The sequence below is a fragment of the Pezoporus occidentalis genome, unplaced genomic scaffold, assembly GCF_034315485.1.
Source record: "Pezoporus occidentalis ecotype Australia unplaced genomic scaffold, CSIRO_AGI_Poc_V1 ctg55, whole genome shotgun sequence".
NCBI lineage: Eukaryota > Metazoa > Chordata > Aves > Psittaciformes > Psittacidae > Pezoporus > Pezoporus occidentalis.
In genome coordinates, this window is record NW_026915888.1 from 4,046,281 (window position 1) to 4,068,775 (window position 22,495).

Here is a 22,495-nt window from a genome sequence, read left to right on the forward strand (position 1 = left end):
GATGGCAGTGCAGGCACGTGTCAGCACACCGATGGGGTGTTGGTGATGGGGATAGGTAGGGGTACGTATGGCCAAGCCTTGGTTAATGTGGCTTAGGACGGTGCTGGTTTCTGTGGGTGCCCTGGTGCGTTCTTGCTGAGGTGGCCTTGTTTTTCAACACGGGTTTATTTCAATTTTCTGACTCAGTGGGTTTCACAGAGTCATCATAAAATCACAGAATGTTTGGGTTGGAAGGGACCTTACACATCACCTAGTCCCAGTGTCCCTTTAGGCACTGGAGCTGCTCTCAGGTCTCCCCTTCAGGAGCCTTCTCTTCTCCAGGCTGCCCCAGCCCAGCTCTCTCAGCCTGGCTCCAGAGCAGAGCTGCTCCAGCCCTCGCAGCAGCTCCATGGCCTCCTCTGCGCTCGCTCCAACAGCTCCACACTCCTCGTGTGCCGTTGGCCCAGAGCTGGACCAGAACTACCCAGAGCGCAGCAGAGGGGTGGAATCCCATCCCTCCATGTGCTGCTCATGCTCTGGGGATGCAGCCCAGAACACGGTTTAACAACACTTTCTGTGGAAGCTTTCATTCTGAATAATCATACATGAAGTTTCATTATATAATATATAACATATATAACATATATAATAAAGTGGTGCACAGAGTTTGTGTGGTCACTTCTGCAGCTCCCACAGACTGCCGGCCCACAGCACCCCGCGGGCAGAGGAGCACCGGGGGCCCCGGGGCCCGCTCCGGGCCGGCTCCGGTCGTTCCCCGGGCACCAGCGGAGCCGGCCTGGCCCTTGCACCGACCACCGCTCCGGACCCCGCTGCCAGCGGGCTTCGGCCCCGGCCCGGCCCGGCCCGGCCCCGCAGGCGGGCGGGGCGGGAGGCGGGCGCGACCGAGCGTGACGGGGAAGGGCGGGAGCGGAGCCCGCAGCAAGGAGCGACCCGGTTGCCGCCTCCTGCGCCTCCGCCGAGCCCGTCGGGAGGCGGCCGGGCAGCGCCGCCGCCGAGTCCCCATCTCCGTGCCCGCTCGCCCTCGCTCCGCCGAGCGCCATGGCGGCAGCCGAGCCTGGCTGCGGCCGGTACCAGCAGGTGAGGGGGGCCCGCGGCTCCGTAGGCCGCGCCGGGGAGGACGGGGCCGGGGAGGACGAGGACGGGGCCGGGGCCGGGGCTCCACCGCCTTCCCCCGCGGCTGTGCCCAGGAGCAAGGAGCCGGGCGGCGCCTCAGCCCTGGCCCGAGGCCGGGCGTCTCCCAGGGCTGCGGGCCTGGGCCGGGCCTGCGGGAGCGGAGCCGCTGCCCCGCCGCGGGGAGAGGCGGGGATCGGGGCGGTGACCGGGGCTGCGGAGGCCTCGGTGCCCGCTGGGGCGCGGTGGGCCCTGCCGGCGGGCGGGCCGCGCTCGGGCTGCGGAGCGGCGGCTCCTCCTCGGCTGTGCAGCCTCGGGGCCGGGGCGACCTTGCGCGCAGGCGGCGGTCCCCGGCCGCTGTTGTCAGCCCGACCCCCGCCGTGCTGCAGGGCCGCGCCGCCGCGGTCCCAGCCCGCAGGTCGGGAGCGGGGCTGGGCCGGGACGTTACAGTTAGCTTCAGTTCATCGCTGACTTGGGGTCCCCGCTGCCGCAGGTTGAAACCCCCGCAGGCCAGAGACCGGCCCTACAGAGCTCCCTCGTAAATGCGGGGTTGTTCTCCCTTCCCCGCCTCCTGCGGGATTGGACGTGTTCTGTCAGGAGCATCAGCCCCATGGAAGGGGTTTGGGCCCCGTTGGATCCCGCTGTGTGACCCCGCTCCTCTGGTTGTATTCCTGACGAGCAGACGTGGAGAATTCATTACATAAAGGGAGAAGTCCCTCCAAATGGTACACAGCACTTTTCCTGCTGACCCAGGGTTCTTCGTAGAAATCCCTGTGCCATGACTTTGCCTTGGGAGCATTGTCAGCGTGGGTAGGCTGTCTCCAGAAAATGCGATTCTCTTCAGAGATTCACTTCAGCACACGAGATGCAATATTACCCTTATCGTGCCAGCTGGAGGCCTCTGGGGTTTACATACTAGAAATGTAAAAGTTAAATAAAACTCGGGCTTTTTTCTGTTGTGCCGTGCAAAGCAGATGTTTGCTTATGAAGACAAATCTCTCTGTTGTCGTTCTCGGAAATGGCAGGTACAAATAACCAGGTCTTCACTGATCGCCTTTCCTGTCAAGAGTCCTGCCATTAGCATTGACCCCAACAAACATCTTCACAAGTGTCTTTTAAAAGGCTCTTGCTTCGTGTCCCATCGCCTGGAGCCTGTGGAGAGGGCTGACAAACGTGCCACTGCTGAGTTGCTCTTCAGTGGCGCTACCTGCCCCATACATGCTGTCCTGGTCTCCTTACAGAGCAATGTGTGAAGTTGGTGTTTCACCAGCTCCTGTGGACACATCAGGCAGACAGAAAGCAGAGAGTGTTGGTGCTGTAGAGCTCTTATGGGGCACTGCAGAGAGCAGGCTGCGCCCTGGGGGTTTTACTAATGCCAAGCAGATCATGGAGGCTCCAGGAAAGCAGTGGTGTAACTGGGGTGCACAGTCAGAAACTGCCCTGTAAATATATTTACTTTTCTGTAGCTGTTTAGAAATTGATTGTTTTTCCCTCGACCTCTGCCAGAACCCAGGTATTTCATGGAATCCCAGCCTGGTTTGTGTTGGAAGGGACCTTAAAGCTCATCCAGTTCCAACCCCTGCCATGGGCAGGGACACCTTCCACTAGAGCAGCTTGCTCTGAGCCCTGTCCAGCCTGGCCTTGAACACTTATTTGTGGTGGTGTAATGTGTGTTACTGCTGAACCAGCTCCTAACGCTTGCGTAGCTCCCAAAACCCCTGCAAGCTGTGAAACTAAAGATGCAGAGTTGGTATTTAGATGAAGAGGAGATGAGAGGGTGGGAGGGTCTCCCCAGCACTGAAGGTGTTTCAACAACAGCTGATCCTTACTGTGTGCCTGAATGTACAATTAATGACTGTACCTTGTGCCAGTGAAGACAGACTTGTAGTGATTTGATATCTGCATGTGTGTACTTCCAGAAGAAAAAGGTTGATGGTGATGAGGGTGATCAGACCACAGCAGGGATCGATAACTGGGTTTGAATCTGGCTGTTTTCTTCCACCCTGTTCCTCAGCCCTGTAGATGGGGAGTGAGGGGTGGCCGTGCACCCCAGCAGCCTCTTTGGCTGCAGACTGGCAGCCTGTGCTGTGTCCGTTCACCCACGCGTGCAGTGTTCCAGGGCTGTGCAGTGGCACATGATTTGTTCTCTAAAGCTAACTTTCCAGCCCGTGTGCTCTGTGCAGGCATTAGATAATCTGATAAAAAATAGCCTACGATGACGCCTTCGGATGATGTTGCAGTCTGATCTGACATGTTGAGGAAGTGCAGCTCGGTGAAGAATAAAGCAAAAACTCCAGAGAAGAGATCTCGGCTTCCTCCAGCCCTTTTCCATCAGGAGCACAGGCTGGAGCAGTGTGACCAGGGCAGGCTGCTGGTTTCAGTTCCTCCTGGAACCTGCTGTCAGGGTGATGGGCTGAGCTTGCTGTAGATGGGAATGGGAGATGTCTGCAGGAAGGACGGCAGCAGCACGCCCTGGTGTCGTTATCCTGGGCGGTGCTGTGTTCCAGAAAGGGACACTGGGAGGCTGTTGGCATTTAGACCTGCCTCTGGGGAAGCTGTACAGGGATGTTGTTAGGATTAGGTGGCTTAAAGCCTTTTGGGCATGACCTGGATTGTGAGTTCAGTGGCAGAACTGTATTTTGTCCTTAGAATAGAAACCAGCCTCCACGCTGGAAAAAATAACCAGGCTTTTAATAGGTTTATTTACACTGTGTGTTCACCGCAGCTTGCTTTTTACTTGAAGCTTTTGAAGATATGTGTGATGTACGTGAGTGATGTAAACCCACCTAGAAAATGATGGGTGTGTTAAATAGTGAGGACACATTCCTTGCTGAGTGATGTTTCTTCCTGTTCCATTTGTTGAAGGCTTACATGGATCCTGAATCTCTTCATAAGGGGAGGTGTCCATGGCAAACATAAGGAAGAATTTGAGTTCCTTTGGTTTTCTTTTGGTGAAACTGCAGAAGAAATACATTGCTGAGGATATGATGTGAATGCAGCTTGAATCCATGGAGGACCACAATGATTACTTACTATCTGGGAAGGCTGGAGTGAACCAAAGAGCCAATTGCCACCTTGTGCTTACCTCAAGCTTGTATTTCATTTTTTCTGTTGGAGCAGTCACACAGATTGAAACTCAAAGATGAGAATATACCAAATCTTTTAATGTCAGCAGTTACAATTAGTGGTGTCGGTGCTGTTCGTTTCCTTGGTGAGGTGCTTGCAGTATGCAGAAGATGTGCTTGCTATAGATACAAGCAACTGATAAGAACGATAAGAAAATTTCCAGAGTAGGTTGTTTTCAGTTTTTTTTTGCATTCAGACAAGCAGAGTGGGAGATACCCATTGGCATAAACCCAGGAAAGATTTAAAGAGTTGCAGAGTAAAGTGATGCTCTTGCATTCTGCTGCAACTGATAGGGACCACACGCCTTGCCTGGGGCTGCCCAATGACCAGCCCAGAGTGTGTTGAGGTGACTAAAGTCTTGCTGTTTGCCTCTCAAACACCTACACCTGTAGGCAGCAGTGTACCTGTCAGGTGAGGCTGAAAGGCTTTAGTGATTCTATCTGAAAAAGTTATTGTGGAATTAAAATATAGTCCATCTGTAACAGGACTGGGAAGAGGCAGTGAAACAGTAGTTGGCCAGCGTGATAAATAGTTTGTGTAACAGGAGAAAATAGCCTTGCAAACTTCTAAATAAAACATTATCTTAGGTATCAGGATTCTGCCTTGGGAGGGTGCTGAGGTGCTGGCACAGGGTGCCCAGAGAAGCTGTGGCTGCCCCATCCCTCGCAGTGTTGAAGGCCAGGTTGGACACAGGGGCTTGCAGCACAGGTTTGTGCTGGCCCAAGTGCATGTTTGCAGTCCAGCCAGACCAGTATAGTTCCCTGTTTAAGCAGAGCTGTTTCCCAGGGCTGAAGTGTATTTCCATGTTGGCAGGCCATTAACTGCAGTGAGTCAGTGAAAAACATCCTCGTGAGCACGGGTGGTACTTCGATGGACATCAAATACGTTTTGCTTTGTGGTGTTCACCTTGGTAGCTGGGGAGGTCATTGCAAACTGACCCTTCAGGTGGATGCTCCTGCGGGGTTCCTGGTCCTTGCCCGTGCATCCCACTGTGTGGGTGCAGCTGTGTGCTCACTGCATGGAATGTTTTGGGAGGGGGAACGAAGGACCGGTTCTCAGTCCTGTATTAAAGTGAAGGAGAAGCTGAGGCTGGCAGAGACCTCAGGATTCACTCCCCAGAGCTGGGCTGTGCTCAGGGCCCAAGGGAGAATCCATTCCCCATCGTGAGGCCTAGGCAGGAGCATCGGCATCTCCTGGTGCACGGAGGAGCCAGGGGAGGGTTTGCTCGGACTGTGACTGCTGAGTGTCACTGCAGAGCTGACAGCATGCGTGGGGCTGGGGCAGGCACTATCACTCCTCGGGCTAAATGAACTGGAGGTGACGACAGAGAAAACAGTTATTTGCTCATCAGGGAGAGGCCTAATGGATGTGGGCTGCCTTGTCTGACAGCTTACCAGTGCTTATATTGTATATCTATTATATATATATTATATATATGTCTGACAGCTTATATGTGCTGTTATTCCTGGTGATTAATAAGGGGAATTATAAGTTATGGGGATCTGCAACAGCATAGGGCAAAAGTCAAGATTTCAAGTCAGGGGATGTAAGGAAGTATAAGTCAGTGAAAATAATTCTCTTCTTCAGAGTTGGCAGCAACTTGCATTTGCTCCCACAAGGCCAGAGATATGGAAGGAGAGGAATAAGGGATGTTGCGATGGGAGTGAAGTGTAACCTGTTTGTGGGCAGGCTCTTGCTGTGCTGGAGTACTCCCAGATTTAGTAGTGGTGCACATTTTAACTTACTTATTCTTAGCATTTGGCTTGCAAAGGTGATGATTCCATTGCTCTGAAAACATCGATCCTGTTGCCTTTTAAAACAAATATCAGTTCTCTTTCTGGCATTCGCCTGAATATCTGCCTTTTGAAATCTCAGAGAAACCACAGTAACAACAAAAATGGGATCTGATCAGGGTTATCTTCCTCTGTTGCATTTGTGTGCTGTTCTACCTTGTGTGCCACACATAAAATAAGAACTGAAATGCAGTAAACACAGATGATCTGTGGCTGAGTTAATGTATTATTGATGATCTGTTGCTAAGGCGAAGCTTGTAGTAATGCTGAATTAGTGTAAAGAATATCTGCAAAGGGCACGGGGAGGTTAAAACCCCCCAGGGTTAAATCTGTGTCAGCAGCCCCTGTGCCAAGTTCAGCAAATTTAGAAGAATTAATAAATATATTTGTTGGAAATGCTTTCTGCAAAGTTCACATGGAACTGTTTCAAGACAGAGAAGCTGTGGCTGCCCCATCCCTGGCAGTGTTCAAGGCCAGCTTGGACACAGGGGCTTGGAGCAAGCTGCTCCAATGGAAGGTCCCTGCCTGTGGCAGGGGGTTGAGACTGGGTGAGCTTTGAGGTCCCTCCGAACGCAAACCAATCTGTGATTCTGTTGATTCTTTTGTAAAGCCTCAAATATAGGAATCTTGCTGTAAAAGCTAAAATCCATCAGTAAATCGAAGAAGGAAGACCCACAACCTCAGCAAACCAGCCATAAGTCAAACCCTGCTTTCACCGGGTTCTCTGGGTTCTGAAGACTCAGCAGTGGCCCAGGGGGGAATTGGCCGCAAACCCGAGTAGCGTGGCTCAGTGCATCCCTGGTGCTACCTGGGGCAGACAGAGCATGTGAGGTGAGGGCAGAGCTGCACCACACGAAGCCTGGTGATTCATTCTTCCTGCCACATGAACCCTTGCTGCTTTGCTAATAGGCACTTAGTTGAATTTTAGATGGTTGGGATCATTAAAAAGGCTGGCAGGCATTTGTGTACGTTGTCCATTAGAAGAAAAAGCTGTTTTCTGTAACTATACCTCCTGCAGCCTTGAGCTGCGCTTCCAAAAGTAACTGTGTTTTTTGTGTCATTACCTGGATTGGAATGGTTTGAAGCCAGCAGTAAGCTCCGCTCGCTTTCTCCCACACAACATTGTTGTAAAAATAGGCGTTCCTTTTTACTATTGAAAGAAGAACCTTGTAAGAATTCCAGTGGTAGGAATTAATGTTCCACTCAATAATCTGTGTCCTCTTTCATTTCATCTCTCCCAGTGTTGTCACATCTAGCGCTTTCCTTCCCCCTCCCTGGTGATTGTGCTTTTAAGCTGTATATGTCTTCTTTCTTGCAGACATTAGGGCTTTAGTTTCTGCCACCCCTTCACCAGGTGAGGGGGTAGTGCAGGGAATGCAGTATCCAAAGTGTTCTGGTGTGTTGGAGCCTTTCCTCCTTCACTAATAGAGTGGGTCTTGCATCCAAACATCCAGTGAACTGCGCTTCGAGCATCTGAGAAGGTTTTGGCTTTGACTTTCACAGAGCACATGGATGGAGTCTGGGCTTTGCTCTTAGGCATTAAAAGGAGTAAAAACCCACAACAGTTATGTATGAAACAAGCCCTTCAGTTAGAAGTGTGAGCTGATTTTGATTTTTTCCTTATAAGACATGAAGTGAAACAGGAACATATTCCCACCCCCTGACCCCTTGCATTACATGCTTGGGAAGGACTTGAATGGCAGCATGTCTCTCCAGAGAAGAGAAACCAAAACATCATGGATGGCTTCATGAGTAGTAGTGTGGGTATATGGGAGGGGTAGGTCAAGGAGATGTTAAGGAAGAGGTTGCAGGGTTATTCCTGTGGTGATTACAAAAGAGGGTAGTTGGTGAGATGATGAGAAAAGGAAAGAAGAAGAAAATATCATTAGGTGGCAGCTGATTTACAGATTCCTTTCTGGTTGGTTCTGCTTTGGATGCTTCTGCCCTGGTATTGCTGGATTCTCTGGCCAAAGCCTGTGTTCACGTGCCTGCTTCATGCAAGTGACACTGTGTTTGATAAGCTGTGTGGTTATTTATACAGAGACTGTGGGAGGCACAGTGCACAAAATAACCCATCTCCTTTTCAGTCATGCAGTGTGAAAGGTTGAAAGGAAATGGCAAGATCCACACTTGTATGTATCTTTATGTAATGTATCCATGGAAAAACCCTTCCTTAGCAAAGCCACAGGCAGTAAGGGAGTCTTCTGTTGGGTATCTCATGGTGTCCCTTCGACTAAACCAGGTGTAACTGCAGTTCCTAAGCAGTGTGAGCTGAAGAAGTGCCAGGGGAATGGGAAGGTGCTGAAAAGATGTGTGCTGCTCTTTGCCAGGTGTGTGAGGATACGACTAAAACCACATTAAAGCTGAGATGATGTATAGATCATTTCAAGTGGGAGCGTTTGGAGGGAGGCTGAGCTGCTTCTCATGTATCCCATGGTGCTGCACAACAGTTGTCCAACAGAAGAGTCTGATGTGTGCAGTTAAAACTGTGGGGTGATTTCACAGAGCTTGGGAAGCCCCGTTAACCTCTCTGTGTGTGGGTCTGTTCAGCTGCAGAATGAAGAGGAGCCAGGCGAGACTGCACCCGTGCTGAATGATGCCCCTCCACCTTACAGCAGCATTTCTGCAGAGAGTACAGGTACATTTCACTTACAAAGCAAGGTTTGCTCTGCTCTTCTTCCTTGCTTGTTCTCCTTATTATTGATGGGTGGCATTGCAGCATCCTTGCCAAGGCTGCAAAGGACCAGAATTGATCCAGAGAGACTGCTGTTACTTGTGGTTTAGGAGATGCACTTTGGCTACATTCATCTGATGTCATCCCATCAAGTGGTGTTCAAGTTACATTTCGTGGTGTTCTCAGCAGGTTGAAGACAGTTAAAAATCAAAGTGCTGTGAGGATTTGTGGTTCCCCTCTCATTATTTGCCATTTGGATGATGCTGTGCTCCTTCCAAAAAGGGCTTGTTACTTAAAAGGGATTAAGAATTCACTCTTCCTGCAGTTTTCAGTAACTAAAGACTTTGTCCTAAGGATTATACTTCTGAATCATCACACTGTCATGTCCCTAATAGCTTGTAGCAAAGCAGCTTGGTTTGTGTTGGTTATGTATCAGAGCATTTTGGCTTAGGTAAATCTCTTTTTTTTTCCCTATTTTTTTCATAGTCAACTATGCAGACAAGATTTGTGAATCAAATGCAGCATACTGCAGGGTCTGTCAGCCAGCTATGGGTAGAAGTTTGGATATTGTATTTACCAAGCTGCCTGTTGAGCATCCTGCCTTGGCACAGTCACCATGAAGATGTCCCGTTAGTTCTAGTTCTTTAGTGCATCTCAGTGACTGGGGCTCAGAAGTGTGATGTCACTTATTCCAATCCCTTTTCCATCCAGCTAGAAACTGTTTTTGGTCTCTGTCTGGAAAGACTGGTCACTGGTGGGCTGAGGCTTGCAGTGAGCCTTTGACTCACTCAAAGCCCTTGGATTTGAAAACATGACTACTTCTGATCATTGAAGTCAGGAGAAACACAGCGTGTATCATTGTTTTAAACAGGAACAGCCAGGCCTGTTACACTGATACCCAGAGCACTGCTCTATATCAGATAAGGTGCTCCCATGTTTTCCACTTTCTGTTTTGGGATGGCAGGAGGCTGGGAGGGAACAGGAGGGGCCAGATCTGACAGCCTGGGGTATTGACGTCTTCTGAAGTCATCCAAAGCACAGCTCATTCCCAACGCGGTGTTCTCGGGGAACCCACAACTTACCTTCTGTATACCCTTTGTTTTGCAGCTTATTTTGACTACAAGGATGAGTCAGGATTTCCTAAGCCTCCATCTTACAACGTGGCCACAACACTGCCTAGTTACGATGAGGCAGAGAGAACCAAGGCTGAAGCCACAATCCCCTTGGTTCCTGGAAGGGTGAGTACACTCGGCCAGCTCCGTGTCCTTCACGTTGCTGGTGGAGAACTTCTGGTTTAACTCCTGCTGAGCAAGTGCCATGGCTTGTGTTTGTTCTGAGCTTCCTGGGGCGCTGGTACCACACACTCCCAAGAGCCTGGGGCTAATTTGGGGGTTTTTCTGCTGGTTATTTTTATTATTTGTAATTGCCAGTGTTCCTGTGGGTGGCTGTGGTGATGTAAACACCTCAGCAATGCCAGCATCCAGATTAGCTGGGCACGCTGACAGGGGAGCTGTACTGTGTCCCTGGGCACTGCCACTGGGGCTTTTTAAAGATTTAGGATTAACTGTTCAGCCTTGATACTCCTCCTGCTTACTTTGTTGACTGCCCCAGAGGTCAGTGTAGCTGATACAAGGATGGGAAAGCCATTCTGTCAGAATAATTAGTTTTTCTTTTCGTTTATTCTGTTTTTTTTCCAGCACTCTCTCTTGTTCAGCTTCTTCCTCTACCCCTGCGTTACATGGCCACTGCTTGTTCTGCTCCTTCGTAGAAGCCAAATTCTTTGCTGAGATGACAGGTTTAATAGCTTTGATGAGTAGAGGAGTTCTTCACAGTGAGACCAAGAACAGGCTGGGTCTTGACTATCTTAAAAATACTAGAAATCATATTATGTATGTAATATTTCATGCCCTGCATTGTCTCAGGATGAGAAGCGTCCTGCTTACATTTGTACCCCTTTGTGATTGAGGATTCCAGCCCTCTGCCCTACAGGGGACTTTTCATAGAATCCCAGCCTCGTTTGGGTTGAAGGGACCTCAAAGCTCCTCCAGCTCCAACCCCTGCCACGGGCAGGGACCCCTTCCACTGGAGCAGCTTGCTCCAAGCCCCTGTGTCCAACCTGGCCTTGAACACTGCCAGGGATGGGGCAGCCACAGCTTCTCTGGGCACCCTGTGCCAGCGCCTCAGCACCCTCACAGGGAAGAGCTTCTGCCTAAGAGCTCATCTCAGTCTCCCCTCGGGCAGGTTAAAGCCATTCCCCTTGGCCTGTCCCTACAGGCCCTTGTCCAAAGCCCCTCTCCAGCCTTCTTGGAGGCCTCCTTTCTTAAATGTAAGTGAAGCATTTTGGATCCCTCTGTTGAACGCTGCTTTCTGAAGGCTCTGCAATTTGCTGGCCCTTTCTTGAAGAGCCCCATGCAGGATTTGTAGTGCTGTATGGACTGGTCTGACATAAATCCACCCATGTCTCGTCTCCCTTGGATTTGCAGGATGATGAATTTGTGACCCAGGATGACTTTGACGACACTGACCAGCTGAGGATAGGAAATGATGGCATTTTCATGCTGACTTTCTTCAGTAAGTCCATGGGGGGACTTCCCCTTCTTTCAGGCAGTGAGCCAAAGTAGCTGGAGTTATTTTCACACTTAAGTTTATGTAGCACTAGGAGAAACCTGTGTGCAAAGGTTTATGTTTTCTTTGATTTGGAATGTAAAGAGGACTTGACCTGCTGCTTTTCTCCTGCTTTCTCAGTGGCATTCCTCTTCAACTGGATTGGATTTTTCCTGTCTTTCTGTCTGACTACTTCAGCTGCAGGACGATATGGGGCCATTTCTGGGTTTGGTCTGTCCCTCATTAAGTGGATTCTTATTGTCAGGGTAAGTTGTGTAGTGCAAACCCATGCACATCGACAGTTTAGCTCGGTTTTATCCCCCTTACGCTGAAGTTAGCTGAAGTGGATGGGAGAAGCCCGCTGGTGCCCTCTGGTGCGACATGCCTGCGGCACAAGCAGGAGGGGATAGGAGGAAGCACGCTTCTGTTTCATTTCCATATAAACTCGGCATATCCGGGCTGTTTAAACATCCACTGTGCTCCCCTCTACCGGATCACACAGCAGAGGAAGGGGATGACTGGTCAGAGCTGGTTTCTTTTATGGGAGCCTGGATGTAGAGAAAGGCTGATGTAGTGTTTCGAAAACTCGGAGCGGGAGAAAGAGAAACGGCTGTGGGGGAAAGCAGAAAGGGATCGAGATGTGCTGGTGCTGGAAGGAATGGGGGGAAAAAAAGCCAAAATGTTTTTTGGAGGGACTGGGAGAAAATGTTTCTATCAGGAAAGCTTTATTTGGAGTCCAAGGAAGGGTGGTGTCTGTGAAAATGGCACACAGACATTCCAGGCTGAGAGCTTAAATTGCAAGCAAAAAGGCTCATTAGGTGTGCTTCAGTAGAGAGCATTTGGGTTAGGGCTGTCACTTCATACCTGACCTTTTGGGGCTAGGAATTAGAATGTGTCAATGCAGCATCTATTGACTTTTCCTGTAGGAAGTGGAGCTTTTTGTGGTCACCTGGTACCAGTGGTGTTAAGAGCTGTGCTTGATTAAGAGGTGTGGCAGCAGTAGGTGCCACTTAACCTGTGGATGTGATTTAACCTCTGATGACAAGCTTATCTTTTGTTAGGTTTTTAAACCTGAATAGAATGAAAACAAAAAAACCTTGCTGTATTTACCACTGACACAATGAGCTTCAGTGCTCTGATAGTGTCAGTGCCTTTCAGTCAATGGGCAGTAATTTTCCCAATAGAAAAGCCTGTCAGAGGGTTCCACAGGTCTGGGGTTTCTTTTTCAACTGGACTTTTGTTTGCTGTGCTGTCCTACCTCAGTGTAATTAATGCACTGCTGCAGACCTGCTCTTCCCTTGCACAAACTGCAGCTGTGGTTTACAAGCATCAAAGATGTAAGGGAAAATAGGGGTATTTGCCCAGTAGTGTCTTAATGCTGCACTGATTGCGGGAGTTTATGGCTGGGCATTGTTCTGTTCCATTCCCCTTGGTTAGAGTTTGCCTGGTGTGTGTGGAAAAACCTTAAATGAAAGTCTGTGGGGGTGGCTTGTTCCCTGCAATTGGTGCAACTGATGAAATGTGGTGTTCTATAAAGTCTCTTCTGTGCACATCTGGGCTTGATCTGGTTACTGCTGAAATGGGGGGGAGCAGATTTGAATTCAGGTACTTCCATGTGCTCTAACTTGTATGTATGTATTTTTTTCCCCAGTTCTCCACCTATTTTCCTGGTTACTTTGATGGCCAGTACTGGCTCTGGTGGGTCTTCCTTGTACTAGGTGAGTGTTCAGCAGGGAGAAGGAATGTGTGCTTAAAAACTCTGTCAAGTGCAGTTTGGGCTTTACTGGCTGTTCAGATACGTGCATATTGATATAAAAGTGAAATATAACCCTCGTAGAACCCTTCCTCCTGCTGAAGGCCTTCAAGGTTTTAAAGGTACACACAAACACTGTCCTTTTGTTTTCATTTCTTGGTGGCAGCATCCTGAAGCACTGAGAGATTGGGTGTCATTGATTAAAAAACTCAATTACCTTGTATCTAATCAGCTGTTGTGCATCCCAGTGACAAATGTCCCTCTCTATTAGTAATGCTGGGTTGAACTGCTCCCTCTAACTGAAGGAGCAGCACCTGTGTTAACTGACATGGTTTTTCCATCTAGGTTTTCTGCTGTTCCTCAGAGGGTTTATTAATTATGCAAAGGTTCGCAAGATGCCAGACACCTTCTCCACTCTCCCCAGAACCAGAGTTCTCTTTATTTACTAAAGGTAAACTTTCTGCTTTCCTGATTTTGTTCTCTTTTGGTTTTAATTCTATTTAGTGACCCTTTCAGGCTGGGCTTTGCTTTGGTTTGAATATGGTTTAGGCAGCAGACAGCAGTTGTTTCTTGGTATCCTGTAGTCAGCTCCTGTTGCAGCAGAGTCCAGACTGACTTGATGGGGAGCAGAGGAATACTTGACATTTCTCCTTGAGTTTTTGCTTTGAGGAGTTTGTATATTCGTTAGACTCCAGGACGTGAATTGTAAGAACAAAATCTCTGCCCCTTGCTGTTGCACTGTATTTGGCAAGCGAGTCTTTCAGAAGAAGCCACATGCCTGAAGCACGTGGTGTGTCCTGAACGTGAGTGTTAGAAGGTTGTGCCAGTGTCTTTGGCTTATGCCCCAGACAGAACCATTTGTGTGGATTTTGCATTCTGCTTGAATAGTCTGCCAAGTTCCTGAAGAAATAAAGCTCCTGCACACCTTTGCTTGTTAGAAACCCCTCCCGCATACTAGAACATAACACACTGTCCTGCCTGAACATCCTTCAAAGGCCTTAATGCCTAAAAGTCTTTCATTCTGAGGCCAAACCTTAACTTTGCTGCCTTCTTAATGGGACTTTAAAGAAGGAGGCTTAAGTAGTCGAACCCTTCTAGCATAATTTCCTGCTTACAGCAGATAATGGCCTTGCATTAACTGTCCCTCCCTGAGGGGAAGGAAATCCTGTTGCTTCCCAGATGGTGAATGCAACATGATGCTCCCTTTAGAAATATCATAATAGCACTAGATTTCCCCAAGACAGGGTTGAAGCAATTGCAGCTGGGACAGTGGCATAAAGAAAGCAAACAAGCCCCAGCTTTAAATTGGGGGTCATTAAATTGTTCAGATTTTAAAACTGAGGCTTGATTCTTCCAAATTCACTTTCCTTTCATTAGAAACTGCAAATTGCGTAAGATTGTGCTTCATTTCTAGGCTGTAATGAGAGCAGGCCACACAAACCAGCCATTGTGCAGTGTTTTCCAGCCCGAGTTTCCACTGGTGATTGTGTGTAAAAATAGTTCAGTCCATTTATTGAAGTGTTTCAGTTCTGTTTAACACAGTCATGGTTTACAGCCTCCTCCAGGGTTTGTAATATCCTCTCGTATTCCTGCTGAGTCACCAGAGGGTTTCTTTCCCCCCGCTGTATGGTCACGTTTCAGCATCAGCTTTATCATCTGCAGTTTGTTCTCATTGAAATTGTGCAGCTTTACTGAAACTTAACCTTTCATGGAGGAGGAGAGGAACAGTTAGTGCCAACCAGCAAACACCAACTGGTGAAACTGTATGGAATGGGTAGCTTGGTGGTCACTGTTCCATCCACGTGTGCTGGCGATGGATGTGACAAGCGCGAGGGGCTTGTGGTGGGTCTCAGGCTTAAACAGTTCTAGTTTAGAAGTAGAGGATGTCTCTTTCAACCCAGACACTTGATGGAAAGATACAAACATCGTCATCATCCTGGGTGGATGCTGCAATTAAAGGCAGTCCAATTTTGTTCTCATAGTACGGTGTAATTTGGTACATGTGTATGTTTAATGCTGGTGTTTCTAAGAGCCTTGTCTGGTTCAGTGCCTGTTTTCCCCTGAGGAGTTTTAACTCTTCAGACGCACACAAAAGCACTGAGCATTTTGCTAGAGTCATGTCATTGTGTACTGAGATACTTCATAAGCCTTTAGACATCCTGCACTCTTTGTGAACTACATCCTTCTTTATCCAAAATAACAATCTAACTATAGTTGCAGTATTCAATATCCTTCTCTGACAGATGTTTTCTGGGAAATGTCTTCCTGCATTAGTGAATTCTCCCTCAAGAAGCAACAGGACACCTGCAGGAAGTGAATCAAGACTCTGGAGCAGAAGAAAAAATAATCACCTGCTTTAAAGTAACTAAATAAAAGTACTGTTCAAACAGACAAGGAGAAGCATTTCTTTCTATTTGTTTCTAGGTGTAAAGTTTGAATAATTAACGCAGAATTCTGTAATCATTGACTCATTTAGTGGCTGATGTTTGAAAAAGCTCTTGCGGTCGAGTCTGTGACGTGCTAATAAAGCCTTCCATGGGTAGTTCTGTAGTGAGCTTGGTAGCGTGAGCCCTGGCCCTGGAGCCAGCAGGGGACAGACTTGCTTTAGTTCCTCCTCCATCCTGGGAGCTGGCCTGGGCTCTGCTCTGGCCTCTGCAGCCTGTGCAGTGCTGCTGGACAGAGGGGTGGCCTCAAAGATGGGGTGGTGGCCTTGAGGTTGGGGTGATGGCTCTGTTCTGGCCACACACCTTTTCCTGCTGCTTGTATCCAGCAGCACCTCTGCTGCCGTGGCCAAAGCGGGTCTCTGGTACAGGCTCTTGAGGGCTCATTGGCAGAGAGCGTTGCTTTGAAGGCAGCACAAGTATTACGTTTTTGATAGTCTATACTCTCAATGTTGTAGGATACTTTACTTTCATACTACCTACCTTTTGGATCTCTAGGGGTTTTCACAGTACACATTGGTAGTGGAGACACGAAAGGTGATGATGCAACTTTGTATAAAAAATGACCTTGCAAAACAAAGGCCTTTTTTCTTTCCTTTGGCTTTGGGACTTTGGAGACAATTCCTACCCCACCTGTAATTCTTGCTTTTCTAATTTGTGTTAGCAGAGACTATGATGCGTTCTAAATGTAGATTTAATGTGCACTCCTGTGCTTCCTGCCAAGCGGTAACTCACTTCGGAGTTTTACTATGTTAAAACTGTAAATACAGCAGAACGTTAATAAATGTCACTTATGTAGCACTTCTTGCTGTAGAGCAGTGTTTAATTTGGGTTCAAGCCTTCATTGCACCTGGTCGTTGATTACAAATGCAGATGCTCTGGGGGAATTCCATTGCTCTTCCATGGAAGGTGTAACAGGAATCTCCAAGGTGTCTGTCTCCCCTTTGTAACCAGGTTTCCAGGTCCTGGTGCCAGCCTGGCAGCTCAAGAATTGGTTGGGTCCATACAATTTTGGGGCTGTCTTGGATTATTTTGGTAGTTTCACATACAGAACTCATCTGCCTTGTGGAACTGTTCATGGGTTTGGTTCATGGCTGAGCTTCTCCCATTTATAGTCCTCACAAACAAACAGGCTGATGGGGATAGATGGCGGTTACACAGAGACTTCCTTTTTAAACCAGAATAAGTGTACACAGAGAGAATTATTAAGTTTGTCCTGTGAAGCAAAACCTGGTGCATTCAGGAACTGCATCACATTTGCCCAAGCTTGGTAGATGAGCCTTGTGCTTGCTCTCATGGAATCTGGGCCTTATTTAGGATGTGAATATTTGGCATTCCTGCTTTGGTGGCTGAAGCTGCAGGCACCTGCTGCTCATCATCCCCTGCAGACAGTGTTCAGGGCACAGGGTGGGATGTGCAGCCAGGAGCAGGTGGGTGACGGGCCCGTGTTCAATGTGTGTTAACACCAGCTCCAAGCTCCAGTAATGACCTTGGGGCTCTGACAGCTCGGTCCCATATCAGTGGCCAGTCTGTGCTCATCTGCAGTGACCAAATGCACACCTTTGGCCCTTCCACCCCCTGGGTTGGCTTCTCCTTCCAGCACTGTAAACCTGCAACCCCTGCCACGGGCAGGGACCCCTTCCACTGGAGCAGCTTGCTCCAAGCCCCTGTGTCCAACCTGGCCTTGAGCACTGCCAGGGATGGGGCAGCCACAGCTTCTCTGGGCACCCTGTGCCAGCGCCTCAGCACCCTCACAGGGAAGAGCTTCTGCCTAAGAGCTCAGCTCAGTCTCCCCTCGGGCAGGTTAAAGCCATTCCCCTACAGACCCTTGTCCAAAGCCCCTCTGCAGTTCTCTCCAGCTCTTTCCTTGGCTGCTGGCACAGGTTATTCCATGGCAGCTCTCAAAATGGTTAAACTACTTTGCATCAGTAGCAGCCTTATGCAGAAAAGCTCAGCTGTGGTACAGAGGAGTCGCTTTTTCTCGTCCAAATACCAGACTTGTTTGTACACTGATTTCAGAACCCTATTTTTCAATCATTTGAGAGTTGCTTTAAGGTTTCTCCAGGTTTTTTTTAAACCTTATTTCCAGTTCCCATGAAAGAAGGAAAAGGAACCTGAGGGGGGAAGGATCAGATAAACGGAGACCAGCATGTGCTGGAGGAAATCAAATCTGTCTATAGAGAAGGTAGTACCACCACGGAGGAAACGAATGGGATCTGTCCATTGCCCCTGCTCTGCTGCTGGCTCCGGCTGGAGCTTGGCCCCCAGTGGAAAGATCACTGCTAATTTATCCGTGTGAAGTAGAGGATTATGCTAAGGAATAAAACCACTGGAGACCTCCAGGTCCATTTTGCTTTATTTCCCAAACTGTTTGGGGAATGGACAAAAAGCCCATCAGGGAAGGAAGGTACCAGAGAGTGTGGGGTTCAGTCATTGTTTAACGTGAGAGAGCAATCTCAGGATGTGTCCTAGAAGCTTATTTTTAAATCATAGGACTCACACAGACACAAACCCTCTTTTGCTAAGCTTAAGCATGTAAATAAAACCTAATGGCAATGGATATAAGAAATGAAGCAAAAGGCAGGGATCTGTGCCCGGGGTCTGAAGTGCCAGGAAGGGTCTGCACCAGGAGCCAAAAGTTCCAGGGGGGTTAAACACCATCCATGTCCCAAGGCCAAGTGGAGTGAAGCACAGGGGTGCTCTGGAGTGCCTTTGTAAGGATGGAATCACTCCATAGAAGTTATCCTGAGTAAGAAATCAGCGTTTCCAAAATATCCATTGCCCTTTGGTGAGCTCCAATGGGCCCCCAAACTGTAACCTCCATCCGGGCACCAGGAGATGGTCCTTGGAGCATCCTGCAGGCACAGTGGGCAGCGTTGCCTCCTGCCCATGGTCATCACCCCCAGCAGCTGCAGGGTCTGGAGGCAGCACGAGGGGCTTTGTGGGTCAAAAAGCCCCATGCCCACAGTCCCACAGCCCATGGGCAAAGAGGGCAGCAGATCGGAGGGCCGATGAGGAGAAAAGTCCATCTTCCACCAGGGTCTGTGTTTGTTGTTGCTTTAACCAAAGGGGCTGGAGCTCAGTAATTAAAGGCTCAGTGGCTCTAATTGGAATAGGTTTAAACTCGAGGTCAAAATCCCTTCTGGCACTTCCTCTGCCTAATAACCAGCAACAGAAATCAAACAAATCCAACTGGCTCCAGCCGCTCATCTGCACCCAGCAAAGGTCGCGGTGGTGATAAGGGACAGCCCTGCATGGAGGCACAACAGCCCAGAGCCGAGGGTGCAGCACCCAGCCCCGCTTGGGGCGGGATGGGACAGTGTCGGTGCCAGGGGATGAGTGACAGCGGGTCAGTCCCTGGCTGGACCGGTGCTGGCGGTGGAGAGAGGACGGGGCATCTTGTGCCAGTGCAGTGCGTGGGACAGGGATGGGGAGCGTTCAGCATCGTTCCACCAAAATGCCAGGTTTCTTGGAGCAGAATGAGGAAACCGAGGCTGTGGTGGGGGCTTAAAAGGAGGGTTTGTGACCGAGCGGTAATTCCCGTGTGCCTGGTGGTGCTGAGCGCGGTGTGTGCGGGGCTGCACCCCCAGCCCACCCACTGCTCCGCTTCCTGCCACCGCCGGAGGTCACTGCCCCTGCCAGGTCGCCATTTAACTGCCTGTCTAATTATGCCCTAATGTGGCCTTTAAAGTGATCTGGGAGGAGGGAAAGAAAGAGAAAAGGGCTTGCAGATGTGCAATGGTCAACACTGCAGGGCTGGGATGCAGCGAGTGTGCGTGCGGCCATCTGTCCCTCACTCCCTCCCTCCCTCCTGCCCTGCCGCAGCTCTGCCCACCCTCGCTGTGATGCCTGCAGCAGCTTTTGCCCACAAATTGCACCATTTCGGGGCTCTCTGCCGCTGCTGCCCTGTCTGCCCGCCCGCTCACACGCATTGCACTGCCTGGATTGAAGGGCAGCACCTGCAGTGCCCGGCTGAGGCTGTGGTGCAGCTGCAATCACCGCTGCCCCCTCCCGCAGCTGTGACCGGGGCAGTGCTCAAAAGCCCCAGCTGTGCGTGGTGATGCTTCCTCTGGGACTTCTGAGCCTGCAGCAGGGGATGGGGAGCCCCTGTCTGGGGGAAAACGCATCTCCCCCGCAGCCCACATAGGCTGCAACTGCAGCAGCGCCATCACCCTTTGCCATGGGGTGCGCTCCCTGTTTGCGCACTGAGTTATTGCGTTGGTTCTCCAAGTTGCACAGAGGTAAGTGGGACCAGCACAAAATGCCTGGTTAGGATTTGTCCCTCCGTGTGGGAGCTGGTTTGGGTGGTGGAGCTGCCAATGGGGCTGGGTCGCTGCTGGGGGAGCTGCTGGTGGCAGCACACTGCAGCTCAGCAGAGGGACAGCAGAAATACATTAACTTCAGTCTAACTAAAACCCCTTTGCAAGAAGCCCCCCAAACCCAACCCACCAGTGTCCAGCACATCTAAAGGGTGGTTGAAGCCTGCAGGGGCAGTCAGTGACACAAAGAATAACACAGAGCTTGGCTTTGACAAGATGATGTTTTAAAACTCCCAACTCAAGCCCCTGAAACAGCTACAGGTTCGAATCTGATGAAGCGCAGGGCAGTGGCTGCAGCAAGGGGGATAGAGCTGGAGTGGTTACCTGATGTAAATGTGAGCTGATTCTGAGTCTGGCTGGGAACTCTTCATGCCAATTCTCTGGCTTATCCCTTCTCAGACCAGCCCTTGGTTTCAGGGCTGCCACTGCAGAGCTGCAGCTCCTAACAGCCTCCTCTTCCTCTTCCCGGAGCCATCCCTGAAGGATGCCCCCAGTGATGTCCCTAACTCTTTGTTTCCAGGTGTCCCCATGTCCCCATAGGGTGTGATGCTGGGTGCCGGTGCTGGATGCTGCAGACCTGCCTGGCCCTGCTGGGCCGTGGAGATGGGCACAGCACTGACATGGCTTGCTCATTCCTCGGGCAGCTCTCTGCTAACACCTACATGGAAGTAAATCAGGCTTGGCTTTAGGGCTGGGGTCTGGGGAAAGCAGAGCTGCAGACAAGGCAGCATTTTGAGTGCCTGAGGGGAGTGGGAACCGGATGCTTTAGGTGCAGGGATGGATTTGGGTACAGGACCTGGTGTCTGCAGCTCTGAGACTTGTGGAAGTCCATTTCTCTGCTCCATTGTGGCCAGGTGGGATGAAATTGGACCTAATTACTCATGAATGGGCAAAGTGATTTGTCTGTTACAGCAGAGCACTTCTATCAGGGAACTGAGAAGCACAACCTAGAGAATGGATTTCCTGTGGTGTGGGATGCAAAACCCCATCCCCAGGCTTCCGGATGAGCCACTTGTGCTTAATTCCTTCCATTTGTGTGGGTGCTGATGTCGGTGTCCTCGTCTCTCCGTGGTTTTAGTTGTTTGGAGCAAAAGCTCTTAATTTCTTGGAGGAATTTTACTGCCATCTCAATCTGCAGCCCAAAGGGCAGGAAGCTGCTCTGAAGGACTCGAGATGAATCCAGTGCCAGATTCTGGCCCAGGGCAGTGAGGTGGCGAGCAGACGTATAGGGTACCAGCCCCTTGTCCTTTGGTCCTGCCCGGTTTTCTAGGAAGGCTTTTGTCAGACAATAGCCTCTATTGCCCCAAGCTTTTCAGCTGGAAATGGGAGGAAGAAGCATTTTACAGCGCAAGCTTTCCAAAGCTGCTGAGAATGACTTCCTCTGCACGTTAAGCAGAGCCTGAGCCAGCCCACAGCAGGTGAGGTGAGGTGGGGAGGAGGAGGCGGCAGAGGAAGTTATCTCCTCTTTGCCCCAGTGTGTGCCCTCCTGATAGGGATATGGCTTAAACCTCCTGATGGGAATGTGCCTGTGTAGCCCTGCTGACTGACACCCAAAGGGTTATTCCAACCTCTCCCTCATACAAGAGGTTTTGGAAGCTCAGCAAGTGCCAAGAGGAGAGATGCAATTGAGGTGCTTGCGTTGCTGGAGATGCAGTACTCCTATTAAGCAAGAGCTCTGTTTCTGTCCCTGCTAATTGAAGTCAATTGCTTTCTGCAATCAGACTGGGAAGTTCCCTTTCCGACCATGATGTGAGCTGTGCTTTAGTACACGATTTCCAGTATTTAAGCAGCTTTTAGTGTTCTCCCTTTAATTCCATGTACGCAGTCGATTGCTGCCAGCCTGCAGCGGTGGTCCTGGAAGGGCTCTGTCCCTCTTTAGAACAGGAGGGGTTTCTTTGCCTTGCATTTCTTGTTCTCATCCCAGGCTGTGCTCCCCGGTGCATCCTTGAGGTAGAGCCTGGGTACCTCTGAGGTTGGCTTTGTTCTACCCAAGCCGTGGCCCTGTGCTGAGTGTGGGCTGCAGCATCCCTATGGCCTGTGGGCTCAGCAGGAGTAGAACTGTTTCTAATCTGGTCCCACAGAAAAGTCCTCTTCCAGATTAGAAATTAAGGCCATGAAGTGGGCGTGAGTCATTCTGTTTGCTGCGGTCACGGTTTTTCCTCTCATTAATCTTACGGCCTGTTTTCACTGCTGGGATCTGAATGGGAGGGAAGGCTGCGGAGCAGGATGGAAACGCTGTCTCCCGGTCCAGCAGCTCTCGTTGCATCATGCACAATTGCCAGTATCTTTTTCTAATTATTATTTATTTTAATTCTTTCCATTCTGTAGAGAATCTTCGTGTTGTCCCAAGTGGTTTGCAATAGCTGTGTTGGAAAAACAAGGCTTTATCTACAAGCAAACATGTACCGTTTGAATTTAACTAGTGCAAAGCCCTGTTTGAGGCTAATACCACTTTATTTAACTTTAAATCAATGTAATAAATACATACATTAATAAGTATTATTTATATATTCCCAGGGCAGTGCTGGAGTCCCTGGGAGTGTTCACACACCAAATGACTCCAATGCCATGGGTTAGTGGTGGCCTTGGCAGTGCTGGGGAAGGGTTGGACTTGATGAGCTTAAAGGTCTTTTCCAGTTGGTTCTGTGGTTCGATGATATTGAACTTGCATGGAT

The 22,495-nt window shown here is 49.7% G+C and overlaps 1 protein-coding gene across 2 annotated transcripts; it reads left to right on the top strand.

Moving 5' to 3' along the window:
- Positions 1 to 875: 875 nt before the first annotated feature.
- Positions 876 to 16,302, top strand: NDFIP1 (Nedd4 family interacting protein 1). Of its 2 annotated transcripts, none has more exons than XM_062638172.1 (8): positions 876 to 1,077; positions 8,580 to 8,667; positions 9,811 to 9,941; positions 11,187 to 11,274; positions 11,449 to 11,573; positions 12,959 to 13,025; positions 13,406 to 13,511; positions 15,281 to 16,302. In XM_062638172.1, the coding sequence occupies exons 1-7, from the start codon at positions 1,039 to 1,041 to the stop codon at positions 13,507 to 13,509; spliced, it is 642 nt and encodes a 213-aa protein (XP_062494156.1). In that variant the 5' UTR covers positions 876 to 1,038; the 3' UTR covers positions 13,510 to 13,511; positions 15,281 to 16,302. The 2 variants fall into 2 exon arrangements, with proteins under 2 accessions (XP_062494156.1, XP_062494155.1); XM_062638171.1 differs by having other exon boundaries at positions 877 to 1,077; positions 15,304 to 16,302.
- Positions 16,303 to 22,495: the final 6,193 nt, after the last annotated feature.